The sequence below is a fragment of the Panthera pardus genome, unplaced genomic scaffold (assembly GCF_024362965.1).
Source record: "Panthera pardus isolate Hobbes unplaced genomic scaffold, ASM2436296v1 HiC_scaffold_7, whole genome shotgun sequence".
In the NCBI taxonomy this organism is placed as follows: Eukaryota; Metazoa; Chordata; class Mammalia; order Carnivora; family Felidae; genus Panthera; species Panthera pardus.
The window spans coordinates 24,271,924-24,292,053 of NW_026527002.1; the positions used below are offsets into that span (position 1 = coordinate 24,271,924).

The following is a 20,130-nucleotide window of genomic DNA, read 5'->3' on the forward strand; positions in this document are numbered from 1 at the left end:
AACCCCTTCCCCATCTGGTCATCATAAGAGTTTAATGGAGCCAAAAAGAACAACATCTCAATTCTAGAACTGGGTCCTGGAAAACTGGGTCCTGGAAAACTGGGTCCTGGGTCCCCTTCTCCCCAGTACCTCTTCTGCATCTCTAGTGTCTAAGGTGTTAACCCATCCCTGCTCCCTCTGCATGCTCTCTGGAGCGCCCCCTTCTCTGTAAGGGTAGTTAAAGCCATTTTAGCATCTCTGGAAGGAACTAGGAAGAAGGCCTCCGAAAGCAGAGGAGCTGTGAGGGGCGGGAGGAGTGGGGGCCCTCCTTGCATACGTCCCCCCGCCAGGGTCCAGACCTGTACTCCGGGCCTCTGAATCCCAAAGCACGCCCACAAAGGCCAAGCGTCCAGGCTTCGCCGGGCCGGGGGGGAAACAGCGCGGCTGCTCCATGCTCCACAGCGGGCAGCGGGCCAGGCTGAGTAGAGGTGGGGGTGGGCGAGGAGGGGCGCTCACGTCACGTGCGCGCGCAGGGACCGCAATAAATGCCCGGGAGCTCGCGGGAGCGGCGGAAGCGCCTGGCGCCTGGCTCTGCGCACCGCGGCGGCAACGGGTGGGAGCGCTAGGTTGCCGCCAGCCTTCGCCTCCCAGCCTCGCTCCTGTCTCCGCCCCTTGCTCTAGCGGAGAACGCTCGGAGAAGCCCGGGCGCCCACCCCGGCTAGCTAACCGGGCGGCTCCCTTTCAGCCCCAATTTCGAGCTCTAACTTCGGAGCGCTTCGCCTGCTCCAGGTCCTGACGGAACCGCGGAGGCCCAGGCTCGAGTCCACCGCAGTCAGCGCCCTCGTCGTCCTCGGACGCGCCGCGCGGGTCCTTCCCGACCCGGCTGTGTGTGTGCAGTCGTGTGCGCAGGCTGGGGCGGCTGCGGGAGGCCGGCCGTCGTGTTGGGCTCCGCTCTCGTAGGCAACTTCACGCTGGAGAGGTAAAGGCATTTCTAAAACGCTTTGCCGAGTCGTCAGGCTCCACCCTTTCCTATCTACCTTTTTCTTCTAAACCTCCAGTTAAAAAAAAAAAAAAAAAAAAAAAAAAAAAAAAAAAAAAGCCCGCTTGTAGAGAATGGGCGGACACGGAATGTGGGTGGGCTACTTGGAAAGCTGCAGCGATGAGATTTGCGGGAGCTTGTTCTTGCAAGTGACTTTGTGGGCTTCACCTCCTCCTTCTGTCGCGCGCTTTCCGTTTGGGTTAAGTGAAGAATGTGCGCCTGCGGCGTGTGGGAGGAAAAGCTGAAGTTGCTGATGAACTGTTGGCTTTTTCGGGTGCAGGCCACAGGTTGGGCGCACACTTTCCAGGAAATAATGATTGAATTCTTCTTGCCCTGCGCCTGGTAAGAGGAGACTTCCTCCCAGACCATTATTTCCTATTAGTTCCGTGGGCCCTCTAGATGCGCCCGTGGATACATGTGTGGATGACATTTTGTACTTTAAAACAGTCACCACAATTTCAGAATGTGATGGGCATTCCGAGTATCTGCGAACTAGAGATAGGACACTGGTCGAAAATAATACCTTACAACGGAGGTGTTTACAGAAAACACAGTAAATAGATAATACGCTTTGCAGGCTGTATTTAACACATACGTAGCCCTTTTAAGCTTTTCAATTCAGAAATTAATTTGAAGGGTTGACTCTTTTTTTGCCATTTGTTTTGTCCTCGTGCATGTTATTTTGGTAATTATAGTTGTCTATTTTGTGGAAACAATGCATTATGAAAAATCCTCTGGAGGAAAAATGGATTGGAGATAAATTATTTCAAAAAGTGCGGGGCATTTGGGATTATATAAACAAATCAAACTGGCCTTTGTTACTGTTACTTTACTTTTGTTATTAGAAAATTAATATCTGCCTAGATTTTCACCTTAATCACACTGCATGTCGTTATAGCCAAAAGGAGTGGAAGAGCCTGTCTTGGAGATTTTCCCGGGGAAATCCTGAGATCATTCATTATGAAGTGTACCGCGCAGGAGTGGCTCAGAGTAACCACGGTGCTATTCATGGCTAGAGCAATTCCAGCCATGGTAGTTCCTAATGCTACTTTATTGGAGAAACTTTTGGAAAAGTACATGGATGAGGATGGTGAGTGGTGGATGGCCAAGCAAAGAGGGAAAAGGGCCATCACAGACAATGACATGCAGAGTATCTTGGACCTTCATAATAAATTACGAAGTCAGGTGTATCCAACAGCATCTAATATGCAGTATATGGTAAGGAAATTTTTCAAATGGTATGTACAAAAAATGTTTATTAATGCTTTCAGTCTTCCTGGTTAAATTACCTCATGCTATTATTTAATCTTTACCATTTGTCTTGTATGAAATTAAAATTTTTCTTCAGGAGTATATTCCTCTGCATATTCTTTTACTAGATTCCTTTTATTCTAAGAGTGCTTTGAATTTCGGAGTAGACTTAAATACCTTTAGATGCAATGTTTCTACTAAAAGCTTCACATTCTACTCTTACTAGGAAGATTCCTATACTGACAATCCTGAACAGCTGATGCATTTGCTTTTAAGTGAGTTAGTAGAACAATTACTTCCTAATTCCTAACTGACGGAACTTTCTTATGAATGGTGGATCTGAAAAATCAAGGAAGAATAATCTGAAGCAGTTTTCTAGATTGTCGATAACTTTCCAAAGGGTCCATGTTTCTTACCAATATGTAAATAACAGTGTGAAGGGTATATTTCTGTGGTTGCTTTATGTTATGTGTGCTTTGGCAATGACTTTTTTTCTTCTTCTGGATTTATTTATGCACTTTGCACTTTGACAAGTGAAAACAAGCCTGGACAAAGAATTAAAAAAAAAATAAGTGACTTATCCTAAAAACCTCATATTAATTTTTAGAATTAAGTACCAAGTTTGGGAATCAAACTTACTTTTAAAAAACTATTAGTATATAACTCATTAGTGTAATACTCTATGCCTGAAATATTTAGAAAACTTTTTAAACATTTATTATACTAAAATTAGGAAGGTACTAGCAAAAATTGATAATAATCATTGGTGATAGCAATGCTTATGTAGGGTGCAGTTAATTTTAAAGCATTCTAGTTTTTCTTCTTTCTGCATTCAAAATAGTGTTGAGGGGTATTTCCTATTTAGGCAGCTTTCATGATAGAAATTCTAAGTTCACATTACCCATTACAAAATATAGCATTATATTATTTTAACTTTTGCCAGAAAAAAAAAAATTTACCCTGAAGAAAGTAGGTAGCACTCAAGAGCACTCATTAGAGGTTAAGAATCAGGACCTGACAATCAGGTGGTCTGGGTTTAAAGTCTGGCACTTATAGTCACTAGCTGTGTGACTTAGGGCAACTTAATTTCTCTCTACTTCAGTTTTCTTATGTCCAGCATGCTCAGAGGGTTGTAAGGATTGACAACATAACCTATGTAAAGTTTAGCTCATTATCAGGCATATTGCAAGATCTCAGTAAGTGTTAGTATGACATATAGCTAATGTTAATGTCTCCCCATACTGTTGCAGTAAAGTTCCTAAGAAAAGTCGTTAGCTCTTTGCAAAAAATCTGTGTAGGATATGACATGGTAATGTCTCACATGTCTGCTTTTTGTGTATTTTAAACTGTTTGTCCAAAGTAAAAAATTCTAGGACTTCTTCATTTGTGAGCTTTCAAACAGAAAGAGCCAATTATGGAGCCTTTCCAAGGAGGCCGCCATATGCTTATTCCATGTGCATAGGTATTCCATTGCTTTGTATTTAAAATAAGGAAGAACTTGGGAGTTCAAACCCCCAAAAAGAAACCTGAAAATATTTGTGTGTGTTTTAAGTTATATGGAAATAATGAAAGAACAGTTCTGTAATTGTTTTCATGTCGGACTTCCAAAAAAAATAACTACCTATTGTATGATGTCTAGTCTGGGCTGTTTCTGTGAGTTTCTTTTTAGTTTCGCTGGTTTCATTCTATCCTTGAAATGCAGATGTAGAAACCAGCCAGGGTTTATGTTGTGTTGCCCTTAGATACTGTTAGCACTGGAACTGTGTCTTGGCCATTAACGGGCTGCAGAGGACTTCATTGTCCAACTGTAATACTGGAAAACATTTTCTAGAATACACATTTAAGGGAAGTTTAAAAGAACAATACTACTTTATTTGAAATGTTGTTGACTTACGTAGTACATAGCAGTATAAGTACACATTTGATCAACTTTGTGAGAATATAATTTATTCAAATACTTATTTAAAGTGTATTTATTCTGAGAAAGCAAAATTAAAGTTTGGCTTAAAGATCTGCTTCCTGTAAAATCTGCAGTACCCTCTAGGTGCCACTGCTTTGTCTATTTGTATGCCATATGTCATATCACATTAAAAATGTGAATAGCCGGTTACCTTACTTATGCTTGGTGCCTATTTTAGCCTACTCTTTGTCCTTGAACCTATGGCAATCAAGCCACATCCACCTTTATTAACATCCCATCCCTACCCCTGTTCTTATCCTCATTTAACTAATAGGTTTAAAAATGGACTCTGGAAAGCCACATCTGCCCTTGAAGAGCTTATAGACTGAGGAGAAGAGTAGACACATTTGAAAATGTTAAATAAACAAGGACACAAAATTCAATGCTCTAGTGTGTGAATAATGTCAAGAGAGTACAGAATAATGGAATATTCCTAATGGTGGGAGTTAATCAGTGGGGAAGATGGTTTTTATGGTGTTCCTGGAAGGTGGTCAGGACCCTGGATTGTGGCAAAGAGGGGAGGGCATATCTCAACTAGAGGAAGAGAAACAGACAAATGCTAGATCCAGGGAAATTTCTGGAAGAAGAGCAGGTGGAAGAAAGCACAGAACTGTGGCAGAATCAGTAAGGGCAGAGATGAATTATTGATTATAGAAACCAGTGATGCTTGGAAAGCCTCCATAATTGGCTATTTGAAAGCTCACATATAAGAAGTCATACAATTTTTTACTTTAGACACTTTACAGAGAGATATTACCCACATTTAATTTAGGGTAAATTGAAAAACTAGAGCTTTTAGGTAATCAAATTAAACTGTTGCTGAAGAGACAATGGATTTTAAAGGGAAAAATAGTAGCCACGCACCTAGATAGCAGCAAGTTCACATTTGCCTCTGCTACTCGCTGGTATGTGAGCTCTGACAGTCAGCAACCACTCTGGGCATTGCTTTTCTCAGTAGTGGAATTGATGTAAAGAGGAGCCTGGGTGGCTCAGTCAGTTGAGCATCTGACTTTGGCTCAGGTCATGATCTCATGGTTTGTGGGTTCAGGCCCCACCTTGGGTTCTGTGATGATAGCTCAGAGCCTGGAGCCTGTTTCGGATTCTGTGTCTCTCTCTGCCCTTCCCCCCCTCTTTCTCTTAAAAATAAATAAACATAAAAAATTTTTTTAAAAATTGATGTAAAGAATAAAAACACAAGCTGTAATGAGATAAGACATTTGATACTGTTGTGCATACTCTTTTCAAGCCTTTCCTTTCCATGGCTTTTAACCTCATCATTTGGTTCTTTTACGTTTCTGGTTATATTATCAACATGTTCTTGTTTCCTGCTGATCTCATAAAACTTTGTCTCTCAGGTTTTTCCTTTTGGCCGTCTCTCTTCCTGCTGGACATTATACTACTTTGGCTTAAAAACTTTTTTTTAAGTTTATTATTATTTTTTTTTTTTTTAGAGAGAGTGCACAGGTGAGCAGGGGAGGAGTAGAGAGAGGGAGAGAGAGAATCCCAAAAAGGCTCAGCACTGTCATTCTAGAGCCTGATGCAGGACTCACGAACTGTGAGACCATGACCTGAGCTGAAATCAAGACTCACAGACTTAACCACTTACCTGACTGAGCCACCCAGGCACTCCCTTACTCCTTTGACTTTAAATACTGTGCGTATATTGATGGTGTCTAGTCCATAGCATAGTGTATATCTCTATCTAACCATCATCTCTTTGAGCTTCATTTACATATTTCCTTCTGCTTTCTGAGTCATCTCCGTGTGGTGTTACTCCACAGCTACTTCAAGCTTCAGATGTCTGAAAAGAAAATGAACTGCCTTACCTTTTTCCCTCCACCTTTGCCTGTGATCCTGCTTCCTTTCCTGGATTCTTTCTTAGTGGAACTCATTAACACCTGCTTAGTCCTCTGTCAACAAAACAAAATACTCCACAAAATGGAAGATTAAGCCCATTCCCAACTCTTGCCATGCTCCCATTTTTTCTCCCCATTTTAACATAACATATACATGCAAACATGAATACACAATTACTTGTCAAATTCTGTAGATTCTGTCTCAGAAATGTCTTTTGAATTCATCTCTTCCGTTTCATGCTAACCTTTGCTCATTATCTCACCTTTAGATTGGTACCACACCTTCTCACCCAACAGACTCTACCAGTCTGTTCCTACTTTATTTTGACTTTAGTCCACCTTCCTCACTGTCACTAAATCTTTTTATTCCAACAAATCTGTGGTGGTTACTTAGCTGCACAAAACTTCTGTTAACTTCTGTTAACTTCTGGACGCTCAAAAGTTCAAGTTCACCTTGATAAATGTATAAAATGAGGCACATCCTGTCAATTCTGCCCCATGGCCCTCAACTCCCTTGTATATATCTGACTCTGTGTTCACATTGAACTATTCACTGTTCTTAAAGGTGGTTGTGCTTCCTCATGTTTCTGTGCCTCTTTACTCATTGATTTCTTCTGAGCCCAGAATGTCTGTGCATCCTATCTCCTCATGACAATCTCTCACTCAAGACTAAGTTCAAATGTTGTCCTTCTGCAAAGCTTTCTCTTGTACACCTATTCCTCTGCCCTACTCCTTCTGTGCTCCTAAAATATTTTATTCAAACCTGTTTTTAATATTAAAATTTTGTTGCAGTTAATATTCACATGTGTGATTTCTAAGACTAAAATCCTTGAAGGTAAGGATCAGTCTTTATTTATGTTTATGGCCCTGTGCCTGATGCACAGAAGTACTCAGTAAATATTTGCTGATTGAATATTGTTGGTTGTTCAATAAATGTGTGTTGAATAACAGGATGGATAGAAGAATAGGTAAGATTATATATAAGTATGAAATATGAGGACAGGCAAGAAAGAGGAATTAAAATAATGAAAGTTCTGAAAGGAAGGATATCAACAACACTAGAGATAGTGACATAGAAAATGGAAATACTAGAGATGAAGGATTAAGTGTTTCAGATAATTCAATATTTAAAATACTTATGGTATACTAAAGACTATCCTGTAATATAGAGCTACTGAGATAGTAATAAATATATTCAAATGTTCTGAAATTCAAATGGGTATTTACCTCTTGCTATAAATTTTTAACATGAGCCTCTGAAACATTAAGAGTGACTGAAATCCCAAATAGTTCACTGTGATGCCAAGTGTACCTAACTCTAGAATGTACTTTAGCAACCAAGAAATTTTACCTAAAAAAGGACACATGGGCCAATTACATAAGCTGTTCTCTCACTAAGATAAGTATTTCCACATCTTTTAGGGAACTGTTGAAAGACATTCTGCTGGGAGGGTTGATGGCTGTGCCTGTTTGCTGTCACCTCACATATGGGCAAAACTGTGGGTACACCTTGGCATTGCACTTTTCCAAATGTAGAACAAAATGAATCTGGATACCTTTCCTTCTGGTAGGCAACCAGAGGTTCGCTGAGCCAAACAACCAGCAGTCCTTTTGGCCCGTGGTGCATGTTGCAATGACTTGGTTCCAGCTTGTCACTTAGAGTCTTTCTAAGGCCATGTTTAACATGGGAAGTCAAGTTTTGTTGTTATTGTTCTTGTTTTTCCTATATTTCAGTATAGCACATGATCCCAGAAACTAGACATGAGTCAACCTAGTTTGCCATATTTTTAATATAGGACAGAATGTACACAGATCAGCTTTTTTTTTTTTTTTTTTAAATAGTCTGGGTTCTGCCCTATTTCTGTCTGTAGCCTGAATCCATGCCTGAAATAGTGATCTTTGTCTTGTGAGTTGCTGTTTACTCTCATAAATCCGTATTTTCTTACATTATTTTCCACCTGCTACATATACTCAGAATAAATGCAGATAATGAAATGATGGCTTCATAAGTCATTTGGCCAAAAGCCCATGTTTACACATTTTTTATCTTGCTGAAAGTGGGAGGAATTCACATCAATTAAGATTTTGTTACAACCCTTGATTCCCCAAATGGTAATTTATCTCTCTGTATATTGATACTTTTCAATTTGAAAATTGGTAATTTTCAAAAAGTAAATGTTTTCACCTTTTATTGACATACAGTATAATCTAATCTACATTCACTTAAAAGTGCATGAAATATCTTTCTTAGTTCAAAGAATGTTATAATTATTTAAAGTTAAGATGTTTTATTCTGTATTTAAAATAGATGATTTAATTTTCCTAAAGTGTTTTTACTTTATCTTAATAATATTGTTTAAATAGAATAAAGTTATGTTTTATTTTCAGTATCTTACTCTATGGAAGTTAAAAATTTACAAAACCTTAATTTGAATGGATAGTTGTTGTTTTTTAAAGATATTAGCACTTGAAATTAATGTATTTTTCTTTTCAGAAGTTGCATTGTAAGTGGCAATACCCATAGGAAGAAAGTGACATTACAGCCCAGTTTTATAGAATTTAGTAATTACCTTGGAGTTCTAGGAGATTAAAGATACCTCCTAAATGTAAGCAGCAAGTCAAGGGTCTTAGAAAGGAAAGAGAAGATAAGTAGTTTCAGTAGGAGAATGGAACACTCAAAACCAGAAAAATGCCATATTTTGAAATTGTTGTTGTTATTTATTCCTTCAATCAGCAGGTATTGGAGGTTACAATTATGGCAGGCACCATCTAGGGCCCAGTGGTAACCACAACAAATATTCTTCCTTGCCTAGAATAGGTATGAAGACCCTGAATCTCCAAATTCAACAAAGGGCCCACGTGGTTGACACAGAGTGAAGGGCAGGAGGTGGGGATGTGGGGGTGGGGGGGATGTAATGTAGGAAATGAGATCAGGACAGATAAAAATCATTTTAAAAACTCACTTTCAGTCTGAGTGGTAAGAAGCCATTTGAACTGTTTGGACAGAGGAATGGTATGATCTTCTACTTATCCAGAATCCCCTGGCTTTGTTGAGAACAGAAGTTAGATGGTGGGAGGTGGGGCAAAAGTGTGAGCAGGGAGATGAAGCTATTGGAATAATCCATCTAACACTAGGAATAGATTGGTAGCCATGAAGGTGGTGAGAGGTGACAAGAGCGTGAACACACACTAAAACCCCTTTGTAATCATAACATCAGTCTTGAAATTTTCAAGGAAGCCTTGTTGCAAGACTAATGAAATTGCCTTGGTGAGCCAGGCAGCAGCAGGCTGGGAGTTTCAGCATCAGGTGCAATTTTGAAATCCACTCAATCCCTGGCTATGGTTTTTTGAAAACTGGTGGCAGTTTCCATTCTGGTTTGAAGATCAATGGGGAAGATACTATATCGTTCAACTGATAGTGGTTTCCACAATGGTTTTAGAGATCTCAGAAATGACTCAGTTAGTGGATACACATTTTGCCAACCATATTCCAATAGATCAGAGGAGGTGGAACCAATCTCTGCCTCCCTGCTTTATAGGGTAAGAATGCCTGCTGTTTTCCCATGTGTTTTGCTCTCCTGTCCCACTTGCCTAAGAGCCAGTCTACCTCTCACTCCCTCCATAAACGACAGAGGATGAGAATTTTAGCATGAGAAGCAGAACAGGACAGTGGTCCAGTTCCTGTCCAGTAGTCACCAGTTTCCCTATCATGGGGTATGTCATTAGGATTTTATTTCATTTTGGAGTTAACAGATTTTGGATGTGGTGTATAGCTGTACAGAGTTTGCCTGATGAACTGGAAATATTGGAGTTACCGTATTTTTAAGATAAGAATGTACACAGATCAGGTCTTTTTGTAAAAAAAATTTTTTTGTAATGTTTATATTAGAGAGAGAGAGACAGAGTGCTAGCAGGGGAGGGGCAGAGAGAGAAGGAACACAGAATCCGAAGCAGGCTCCAGGCTCTGAGCTGTCAGCACAGAGCTCGATGTGGGGCTCAAATTCACGAATCGTGACATCGTGACCTGAGCCTAAGTAAGATGCTTAACCAACCCAGCCACCCTGGTGCCCCGACAGATCAGCTTTTGGTAGAGAAAGCTGGAGCTCAATTTTGGACATACTAAACTTAAGATTTAGCTTAAATATCCAAGTGAATTTGTCAAGAATGCAATTAGACACATGTGGTGTAGGCTAATCTGGAACATGAAGTTAACACTTGTCAGCATTTAGATGGTATTTAAAACCGTGAAAAGAAATGAGATCATCAAGGAAGTTAGTATAGGTAGAGATGTTTGAGATTTGAGCCCTTGAGACACTTTACAGTGTAGAGGTAGAAAGGTGAGGAGAAACAACAAAGGGAATTGAAAATTAGGAAAAAACAATAACAACAACAACAACAACAAAACAGGGAGCATGATGTCCTGGAAGCCAGAAATGCTGATCAGCTCTATTAGATACCGCTTATAAAGATAAGTAAAATGAGGACTCTTGAGTTTAACAACCACACTGAAGGTGTGATAAAATAGTCTAGGTGAAGTCCCAGTGGTCCAAGGGTAGTTGGGCAGAATAGAATGAAAAAATGAACATGCTTGTTCATTCACTTATTTGTCAAACATGTTTGTTCCATGTTCTATAGGCCAGGTAGTATCTGCAGTCTTAACCATTTTCTAACCCAAATTTTTCAACTTAGTTTTAGAAGATGTAATTCAATTAGGGAACATATCCCAAATTTATAATGATGGTCAATAGGAAAATGCAGTTTCTTTGCATAATTATTTTTTTGCAATTACTGTTACTGAATGCCTTCATTAAAAACAAAATAATTATCTAATAATTTATAAACACAAGCGAGTGACATTTAGTTCAAGAACATTCTTTGCTATTGTTCAGCTGTGTTCTCTCACACACAGTACTTTTAAGAACTTATACAAACAAATAATTATACATGATTTAAAATTTAAATTCTCATATTTTAATGATTTTTACTAATTCAATTAAAGCCAAATATTTACTAAACTGACATAAATATGTCTTATATATTATTGTGTGTAATATATACATATATATAATGTCTAGTTCATTGGAAGAAAATGTACAAATTCAAGTGGTAATGAATTGTCTGGTGAAGGTATTATAATAAGTATGTTTAAGTAACCCTTTCCTTACCCTCTGTCTCTGTCCCTCCCCCATTCATGCATGCGTTCTCTCTCTCTCTCTCTCAAAAACAAAAAATTTAAGGAACCCTTTCCTTATTTTCCTATATATGTGTTGCCTTTAAAATTTTAAGAAGTTACAGAAAAGCTGTTATAATTGATTAAACCAATTTGTTATTGATAAATTTGTGTTTGAGAAAGCATTTAATTCAACAAATACTGATTGAACATTTTTATGCCTGGCACTGTTCTTGATGCTGGAGAATATATCAGTGTATAAAATGTTCAACAAATTAATGAAAATAAGGAGAATGAGATCGTAGGGAATGATAGAAGTGGAGCTGATCCCACCTATCGGGTGGTTGGGGCAGACTTCTGTGAGTTGGTGGCTTTAGAGCTGAGAGCTAAGTTACAAGAAGAAGTCAGCTAAACAAAAATACAGAGATCTGGGCAAAAGGAATGCCAGACACAAAGTCTCTAAGTCAGAAATGAAGTGGGGGGTCACAAAGAAGGCTAGTGTGACTGAATTTTATTTAGTGATGAGGAAAGTGTTAGAAAATGAAGTAGACTTATAAGCGTGGGCCAGAAGTCCTTTTGGGTTATAGGTGAGGAGAAACTTGGATTTTATTCTGAGTGAAATCCACTGGAAAATTTCTTGCAAGGGATTGACCTGGTCAGTTTCCAGTTTCAAAAATTATTCTGACTTCATTATGGAGAATGGTCCACAGGAGAGCTAAGGTTGAAAGCAGAGAGACAGAAAGCCATTGCTATATTCTGAATGTGAGATGATGGTGACTGGGACCAGGGGGATAAGTGGTAAAGATGGAGAGCGGTGGGTTGTTTCAGGATATGATTTGACGCCATTGCTGAAGGTTTGGTTGATAGCTTTAATGTGAAGGTGAGGGATACAGAGGAATCTGAGTTGTTATTAGGTTTTTCCTAAGCAGGTTGGTAGATAGACAATTTTGAAATCAGTCATCAGGAAATTAAGGATAGCAAGTATTTTTCATGGAAAAGCAATTAGGTATGATTTGGGGAATAGGAATAAAGGTGCTTTAGTCCAGCACTGCTCAGACTTTAATATGCATATGAATGCCCTGGACATCTTGTTAAAATACAGATTTTGAGTCAGTAAGTCTGTGTGGGCCTCAGTATTCTGCAAGCTCCCAGGTGATGTGGCAGCACTGTCTGGGAATAGACTTTAGGCTCCCTGGAGGACTTGAAACTTCGAATAGACTTTGGGCTCTCTGGAGGACATGAAATATTGACTCTGGAATTCACATTCTTTATTTTTCCCCTCCTCAACTATCATTCACCTTCTCCATTTTTAGAAGGTAGCAGCTGTAACTACTAATGCCAGACAACAGAAATTCCTTTTCACTCTTTTAAGAAGTGTTAAGAAACCAAAAAGGTGAAGACATTTGAATGATAAAATCCCCAATGCCTAATGTTTAAGTCAGTCTAATTGGAGGAGAAATGGAAAATGAAATCTTAAAATCAGTCAATGGCACGGTTCTGCAGGATAGTGAAAAGTGAGATGCAGTCAATGACAGAATAAACAATAAAGGCCATAGGAGTGAAGATGGAGGAAGCAGAATTTCAAACTGGGCAAGTATGGACGGGCAACTAGATAAGGCCCAGGAATGAACATGAGAGTTCTGTTCAGAGACTTCCCCACGTGTGTGTGTTACCTCAGACAATAGACAATAATCCTGCAAATGGGGCAAGCCAATCAAGGTGTTGGGAGAAAAACATAAAACTGTTATCTTATATTTCCTCCAGACATGGCAAATCCATACCTGAAATACCGAGTGGCTGTATATAGTGAGACCGGATGTTGTCCAGAAAAGGGATACCAAAGTTCTAGAGGTGTTGGGAGAGCCGTAGCTCTGGATTGAGATGGAATAAGAGCATCAGGACTCCTGCCTACAAAGAAAGGGCAAGGGTTCACCAAGTGTTCTGTGAACACAGAAAACTAAACAAATAAAAAGCATCAGTATTTCACAGGAGCACCTGTGCCATGATTCCATATACCTTGGGTTTTTTGATGTTTTTTTCCAGATCTTGCCAAGCCTGCTTACCTTTGCACATGTTAGAATGCTTTCCTTGTTTTCTCTGTAATGAATTTCTTCTCTTAAGAATCTGTTTTTGTCTAAACCCTCCATACAGAGTTAGGCGCACTCCCACTCACTTCCCTGGCTTCCATAGCATTTCATATTTGCCTGTGCCCCTGGTGTTTGCATCCTGTCTCTTTCTCTGACCTTCCATTCCTTTATGGGAAGGGGCTGTGCTTTAGTAATTTTTGCATTCCCCAGCTAAGTGGCTGACAGATGCTTTAATTTGAATTTGAAATTTGCAATTCTACTTCCTCTATCTTCACTCCTATGGCCTTTATTGTTTATTCTGTCATTGCACCTCACTTTTCACTATCCTGCAGAACTGTGCCATTGACTGATTTTAAGATTTCATTTTCCATTTCTCCTCCAATTAGACTGAATTAAACATTAGGTATTGGGGATGACAGATGGTAGTTGGAAGGGGAAAAAATGGAATGAATAAATGAAAAATGAAAAGATGACTAGATTTTCACCAATAATTTTAAAATGGGTGCATGCAAAATAATTTGAGTATTTCTGTTCTGATGACAAAATGCTCTTAAAAATTGCAAAAGCATTCTTTTCAGTGAAGTATAGTGTTACATTTTACTTAATTTTATATATTGGTTAGGTAATTTTTTTGCATTTTGCTTAGGTAAAATCATTCTTTAATAATTATGACAGGTGGCTAATTTAGCATTGGATTTCAGTGTTAAAATGGCTTATGTCTCCTGAAGTGAGGATGTCTAGATCCCTCAGTAAGTAGGGAGACTCAGGAGATATAGGGATCAGAATACTATGGCTTTTGCTGGAGAACTGCTTCTAAAATGTCAATCACAATGTGGTAAAAAGTACAAATTAATATATTTTAAAGTGCATATAAGTCTTAAAGAATTTCAGAAAAAGCAATAATCAGGAAAGGCTTCTTAGAAGAGGTATGTTTTGAAATAGTATGTGGAAGAAGTTTTAGTTATTGTATGGTGGGGAGTCTGGAAGAGCATTTGGGTGATGAGAACCTTCTGAGTAAAGGGGTTGATATGAAAATATGTGTACAGTTGATTTGAAGGCAAGGACATGGAAGCCACAATCTGAGAACTGATCTAAGCCTCTATTGAGATATTTGGGACATATTTTTTCTATATATGATGAAAAGAACCTTTTCAAATGCATATCATGACAGACTGGAGCAGCCTAACCTTATTCATCTTTGTATCCAAATCTAAAAGGAAAAAAAATAAGAAGAAATACATCCTTTGACATAATTTGACAATATTTGTTTGATTTTTATAAGTGAAACTTATTACAATGGATTTCTAAGCTTAGTGTTTATGAACACTTTTTAAATTATTCCTGTGTGTATTTATCTGTGTGTATCCTATATATATATAATCTTACCTAAACTTTGGAGGTACTTGGGAGCTTCAGTGGAAATATCATCTTAGAAATGTATTCAGGGTGCCTGGGTGGTTCTGTCAGTTGAGCGTCTGGCTTCGGCTCAGGTCATGATCTCACAGCTTGCGAGTTCAAGCCCTGAGCGAGCCCCATGTCCAGATCTGTGCTGACAGCTCAGAGCCTGGATCCTGCTTCAGATTCTGTGTCTCCCTCTCTCTCTGCCCCCTCCCCTCTCCCACTCTGTCTCTGTCTCTCTCTCAAAAAGAAATAAACATTAACAAAATTTAAAAAAAGAAATTTAATAGAAACAAAGGTCTTAAGTTCAAAAGTTTATTGCTAATAGACTCAAAACAAAACTAGGAATAACTTACTTATATGTATAATTCATAGTCTGTTAAATTTGAATTATAAGATTATTTACTTTTTCATTGGGACTTTAGGTGGCAATAATTATCTTGTTTTTCAGTTACTCAGAATCTTGGATTTGAATTTCTTCCTTAGTCACATAAATATCAGCAATGTTCGCTTGAAAGGCAATGTGAATCACACCAAATTAAGCAGATCCTTAAAGGAACAGGGAGAAAGAGAACATTTATTAAGATCTAATATGGTAGGCAGTTAGCTGATATAAATTCTGTGAGATATTTTTATTCTCAAATATTATTATTTAGCAGGAAGCAATGCCACAAAAACAAGAGTTCACCAGAAAAAGTCATGGGGCTATATTCAAGAGTTGTGGACAGGGCTAAGGTGAGCCATAAGGGACCAGGATTGAATGGCGATGTCACACCCAGGTGAGGACTGGCGTCTGGAAGTAGAGCTGTGTGACAGGACACTGTTGCCATCAGAATGAGGCAGAGGGTTCAAAGGAGATTAGTAGGGTTGGTGAGGGGGTAATGCATACTTAAATACACCTCCCACCTTCTGACTTCCTGTTCATGTCTTCCATTAGCCAAATCCAATTGGAATCCAGGGGCAAGAGAACCTAACCTAAAGTAAGTTAATGTGTAGAACTGAGTCTTTTGAGACATAGAGAATGGTACTTAGGGACTGAGAATGGCTTTGTGGAAACAAATGAAGAATATTTAACATAATATTCTTTCTCAGATTTTCAAATAAGGACCTTTGTAAACCATATTTCTTAGAATCATCATCTTAGTCATTGTTAATTATTGAAGAAGACAGACCTAAAGGCATATTCCTAAAGGGCACCTGAAAACCTGATTGCTGTGGTTATTAACTTCCCTTGAGTTTCCTAGCAGCCAAGGAAAATGGGAAACCATATTTACATAGCTCCTATTGACTTCTTGGAAGCATAACAGTTTATCATTCTTGAGATGGGAATTAGTGAAAAGTTAACACAGAATTCTCACTATAGGAACAATGAGCAACTTACTATAGCAGTTTCATTAAAACTATGTAAACATATTCTTTTAAATGTTTCCTATATTAGCATTTGGTTTAAATTGAAGGTACACTGTTAAATTATAGGCTTAGGTTTCTATGTGTCCATCAGCTTTTTATTTTCCTGGTTTGCCTAAGTGTTTTATTTGTTAATCCATCTCTTTCTTTCTGAAAACTAGAAAAGCATCCCTAAATATAATACATAAAAGCAATTAATATCTTATTTACTTTCAAAACCCAAGTTATATTCAAATAGTGAAATACAAAATATAAACTATGGGAATGCCAGCTGGTGCAGCCACTCTGGAAAACAGTATGGAGGTTCCTCAAAAAACTAAAAATAGAACTACCCTATGACCCAGCATGCACTACTAGGCATTTATCCATGGGATACAGGTGTGCTGTTTCGAAGGGACACATGCACCCCTATGTTTATAGCAGCACTACCAACAATAGCCAAAGTATGGAAAGAGCCCAAATGTCCATCGATGGATGAATAAAGAAAATGTGGTATGTGTATATACATGCACACACACACACACACACACACACACACACACACAATGGAGTATTACTCGGCAATTGAAAAGAATGAAATCTTGCCATTTGCCACTACTTGGATGGAACTGGAGGGTATTATGCTAAGTGAAATTAGAGAAAAACAAAAATCATATTGCTTCACTCATATGAGGACTTTAAGAGATAAAACAGATGAACATAAGGGAAGGGAAACAAAAATAATATAAACACAGGGAGGGGGACAAAACAGAAGAGGCTCAAAAATATGGAGAACAAACTGAGGGTTTTGGGAGGGGGGATGGGCTAAATGGGTAAGGGGCACTGAGGAATCTACTCTGAAATCATTGTTGCACTATATGCTAACTAATTTGGATGTACATTTTAAAAAATAAAAAATAAAACAGGTTACAATAATAAAAAAAATGTTAGATTTAATTTCCTAAATCAGGTACCAAATTTAGAGGCCACTAGGGTAGGAGTCAGACCCAGCAATTGTCTTGTTTATTCTTGTTCATCCTCATAAACATAGACTGTTGTGAAGGAAGTTTGAAAAGAGTTAAGTAATAAAAAGTTACTGCCTGATTTAAAAAAAAAGAAAATATAAACTAATGCGTAAGTAGATACTATAGGGTGATTTATTATGAGAGTTTATATTTCCTATCATACATTTTTCTAGGCTTGACTCATTGATCAATCTTGCATTTCTCTAAACTTAATGAGCTATAAATAAACTAAAACACAGGTGTTAATTCTTATAAATTTATCCATTGCCATAAATCAAGGCTTATATAAGTGACGGATGGTACTTTTTCAGATACTAAAAGATTTCTTTAATAATGAAGTCTCCTCAAACATCTAGAACATGGTCTTGAAGATTATTAACTACTCCTCTCTTAAATGACTAAAAATAAGGAAGGCATCACAGCCTTGGATTAATCACAAAGTCAGTACACAGGTATGATATTTACAAAGCATAGGTACATTATGAATACCCTTCCGTCTGAGTTTATATCACACATGTATGTTTGAGGCAGAGAACTTAGGTCCTGGATCTTCGATCTCAGTGTCCCGTTCCCATGCCAGCTATGAGACAAGAGATAATTGATGGGTCCATACCGGCAATGCATAATATGCCATATTTTATATTAGGTGTCATGGAAAACACACACAAAAGTGTGAAGCAAAGTTTTTATTTCAAATTCTAGTTTGGGAATTAAGACTCAAAACAATGGAGACAGATCAAGGGGAATATATAGTAATTGGTAAATTGCATGCTTAAGAAGGTTCAGAGAAGTGTGTGATAAATGGAGTATCATAGTTGGAATGACTTCCAAATGGGGAGAGACTATGAACAGGACTTTGGTGAAAGGATTAAGTTTGAGTAACTAAGTAGGAGAGCAGAGAAAGAGCAGTTCCTTTTGGGGAAAATATCTAATGGATTCAGTTGGCCAAGAAACTAGACAAGTGCTAGAAGCTTGCAACTCTGAGTGTGGTTATTCATTGTGTGGTCCTAGCACCAGGTCTTAGAAAATAGCTTAGAGTTGTCTCCTAACCTACAAAATTGGAATCTGCATTTTTTTTATTTATTTATTTATTTATTTATTTATTTATTTATTTATTTATTTATTTTAACGTTTATTTTTGAGAGAGACAGACGGAGCGCAAGCGGGAGAGGGACAGAGAGGGGGAGACACAGAATCTGAAGCAGGCTCCAGGCTCTGAGCTGTCAGCAAAGAGCCCAACACAGGGCTCAAACCCACAAGCTGAGAGATCATGACCTGAGCCCAAGTAGGCCTCTTAACCTACTGAGCCACCCAGGTGCCCCTGGAATCTGCATTTTAAAAAGTTCTTCTGGTGATTTACAAGCTCTTTAAAGTTTCAGAGAGTCACTGTTGAGGGTCCCTCTTGAATAGGGGGTAGGATATAAGTGATATAGTTAAGTTATGGCTGGACTGGGAGGGCCTTGGCAGTGAGATGAGATGAGATAAATCAGTAGATGTTTTGTAGAAATACAAGGATTGTGTCAAGTTAATGGCTCTGCTGTCTCACCAGGGCAATCTCCCCTGCATCATGCATTCAGTCTCTCTGTATAATAGTGAAATTATGTGTTTAATTGAAATCTTCATGTGTGTTTTTCCATATGTTAAATTTCCATTTAAAAAATATTTCAGTTTTAATGAAGTGAAGAGGCAGATCCCTAAATTACGGGTTGCTACTTTTTAAAGGTTTTAAGGCTTTGTTTTAAAGTGGATTTTAAGTGAAATACTGCCACATCTGCCTCTTATCCCTGTAACTTCCCGGAGCCCCTCAGAAGTGCATCGCCCGGAGGTAATGCTACTTTCTCGGTACCTGGCCTCTGTGCGTGGTAACACAGGTGTTCCTTTTGAAATCTGAGCCTCGTACATTTTCCCTGTCACTAAAGTCTTTTCATAACAGATGAAGTACAGTAGTTAAACACCTGAGGTAATTTCCGAGTTGTAAGGAATGTGTTACTGTGGTTTTCTATAGTGCTTTTTATACCAGACGACTTTATCACAAAAAACATCGTATACTCTTTCAGCATAGATTGATTTGCTTATTTATTTATTTCCTTGATGTCAGTTTCTTTACTGTAAGTCTGATAATACCACCAAGAGGGATCAAAATAAGGTGACTTGAGAAATTTTATAATAAGGCATTTTATTTGGAATTTAAATCTGAAATCTCATGAACTGTCAAATGTGTGACTTGCATAGAATGACAGATTCTTTCTTGGAGGTCACGTTATTGCTGTTGAGAGAATCGTGTTGACAACTTAGCCTGTCAGATTTTTGGATTGCACTTTCTGATTCATATAGGAGAACACAAAAGTGATTTGGGGAGGGATTTAGTTTTGATGTGTGATGGATAATTTATAAACCTGTTTTTCCAGAAGTGATGCCACGATAAGAATTATCTTTTAAATAAGGTGGTATTTGGGAAGACATAACTCTATGTCTTTGATTTTCTTCAACCACTTCTACATTCATGAGCTGACTGAAAAATTCTTGTTCTATTTAGCTGTGCAGAAAAATTACATGTATATCACATGTATTTATGTCTTGGAAATCCATAAAACTATATCAATTTTACAAAATGATATGAGCTGGCCAAAAATTCTTGTTCTTTTGGCTGTGCAGAAAAATTACGTGTAGACGTCTGTGTCTTATTTCAGAGATTTTACCTTTATGTTTTCAGGATTAGGCTGAAAGGGTCCTGGTTTTAACTTCTCAGCTGAGAATATATTCTTGTCATATTCATTTAAGTTTCGGTCATTTACCTGTTTTGGACAATATTAAAACTTTCTCTAACAGAGATGATTCAGAAACAATTGAGTTCTTCCCTAGACTTACAACTGGAAGATCTGAAACTTTTCTGGTTTTGTAATCTTGTAAGTCACAATACAGCTTTAATTTTATTTTTTTAATTTAAGTGCAGCTGGTATACAGTGTTATATTAGTTTC

The 20,130-nt window shown here is 38.2% G+C and overlaps 1 protein-coding gene across 1 annotated transcript in view; it reads left to right on the forward strand.

Annotated features, from left to right (window-relative positions):
- The first annotated feature begins 518 nt into the window (after positions 1-518).
- Positions 519-20,130, forward strand: part of CRISPLD1 (cysteine rich secretory protein LCCL domain containing 1) — a 48,201-nt gene continuing 28,589 nt past the window's right edge. The window contains exons 1-2 of the mRNA XM_019453310.2: positions 519-958; positions 1,917-2,236. Coding sequence (XP_019308855.1) covers positions 1,979-2,236 — 258 coding nt within the window. The 5' untranslated portion in view covers positions 519-958; positions 1,917-1,978. The remainder of the gene's footprint in view (positions 959-1,916; positions 2,237-20,130) is intronic.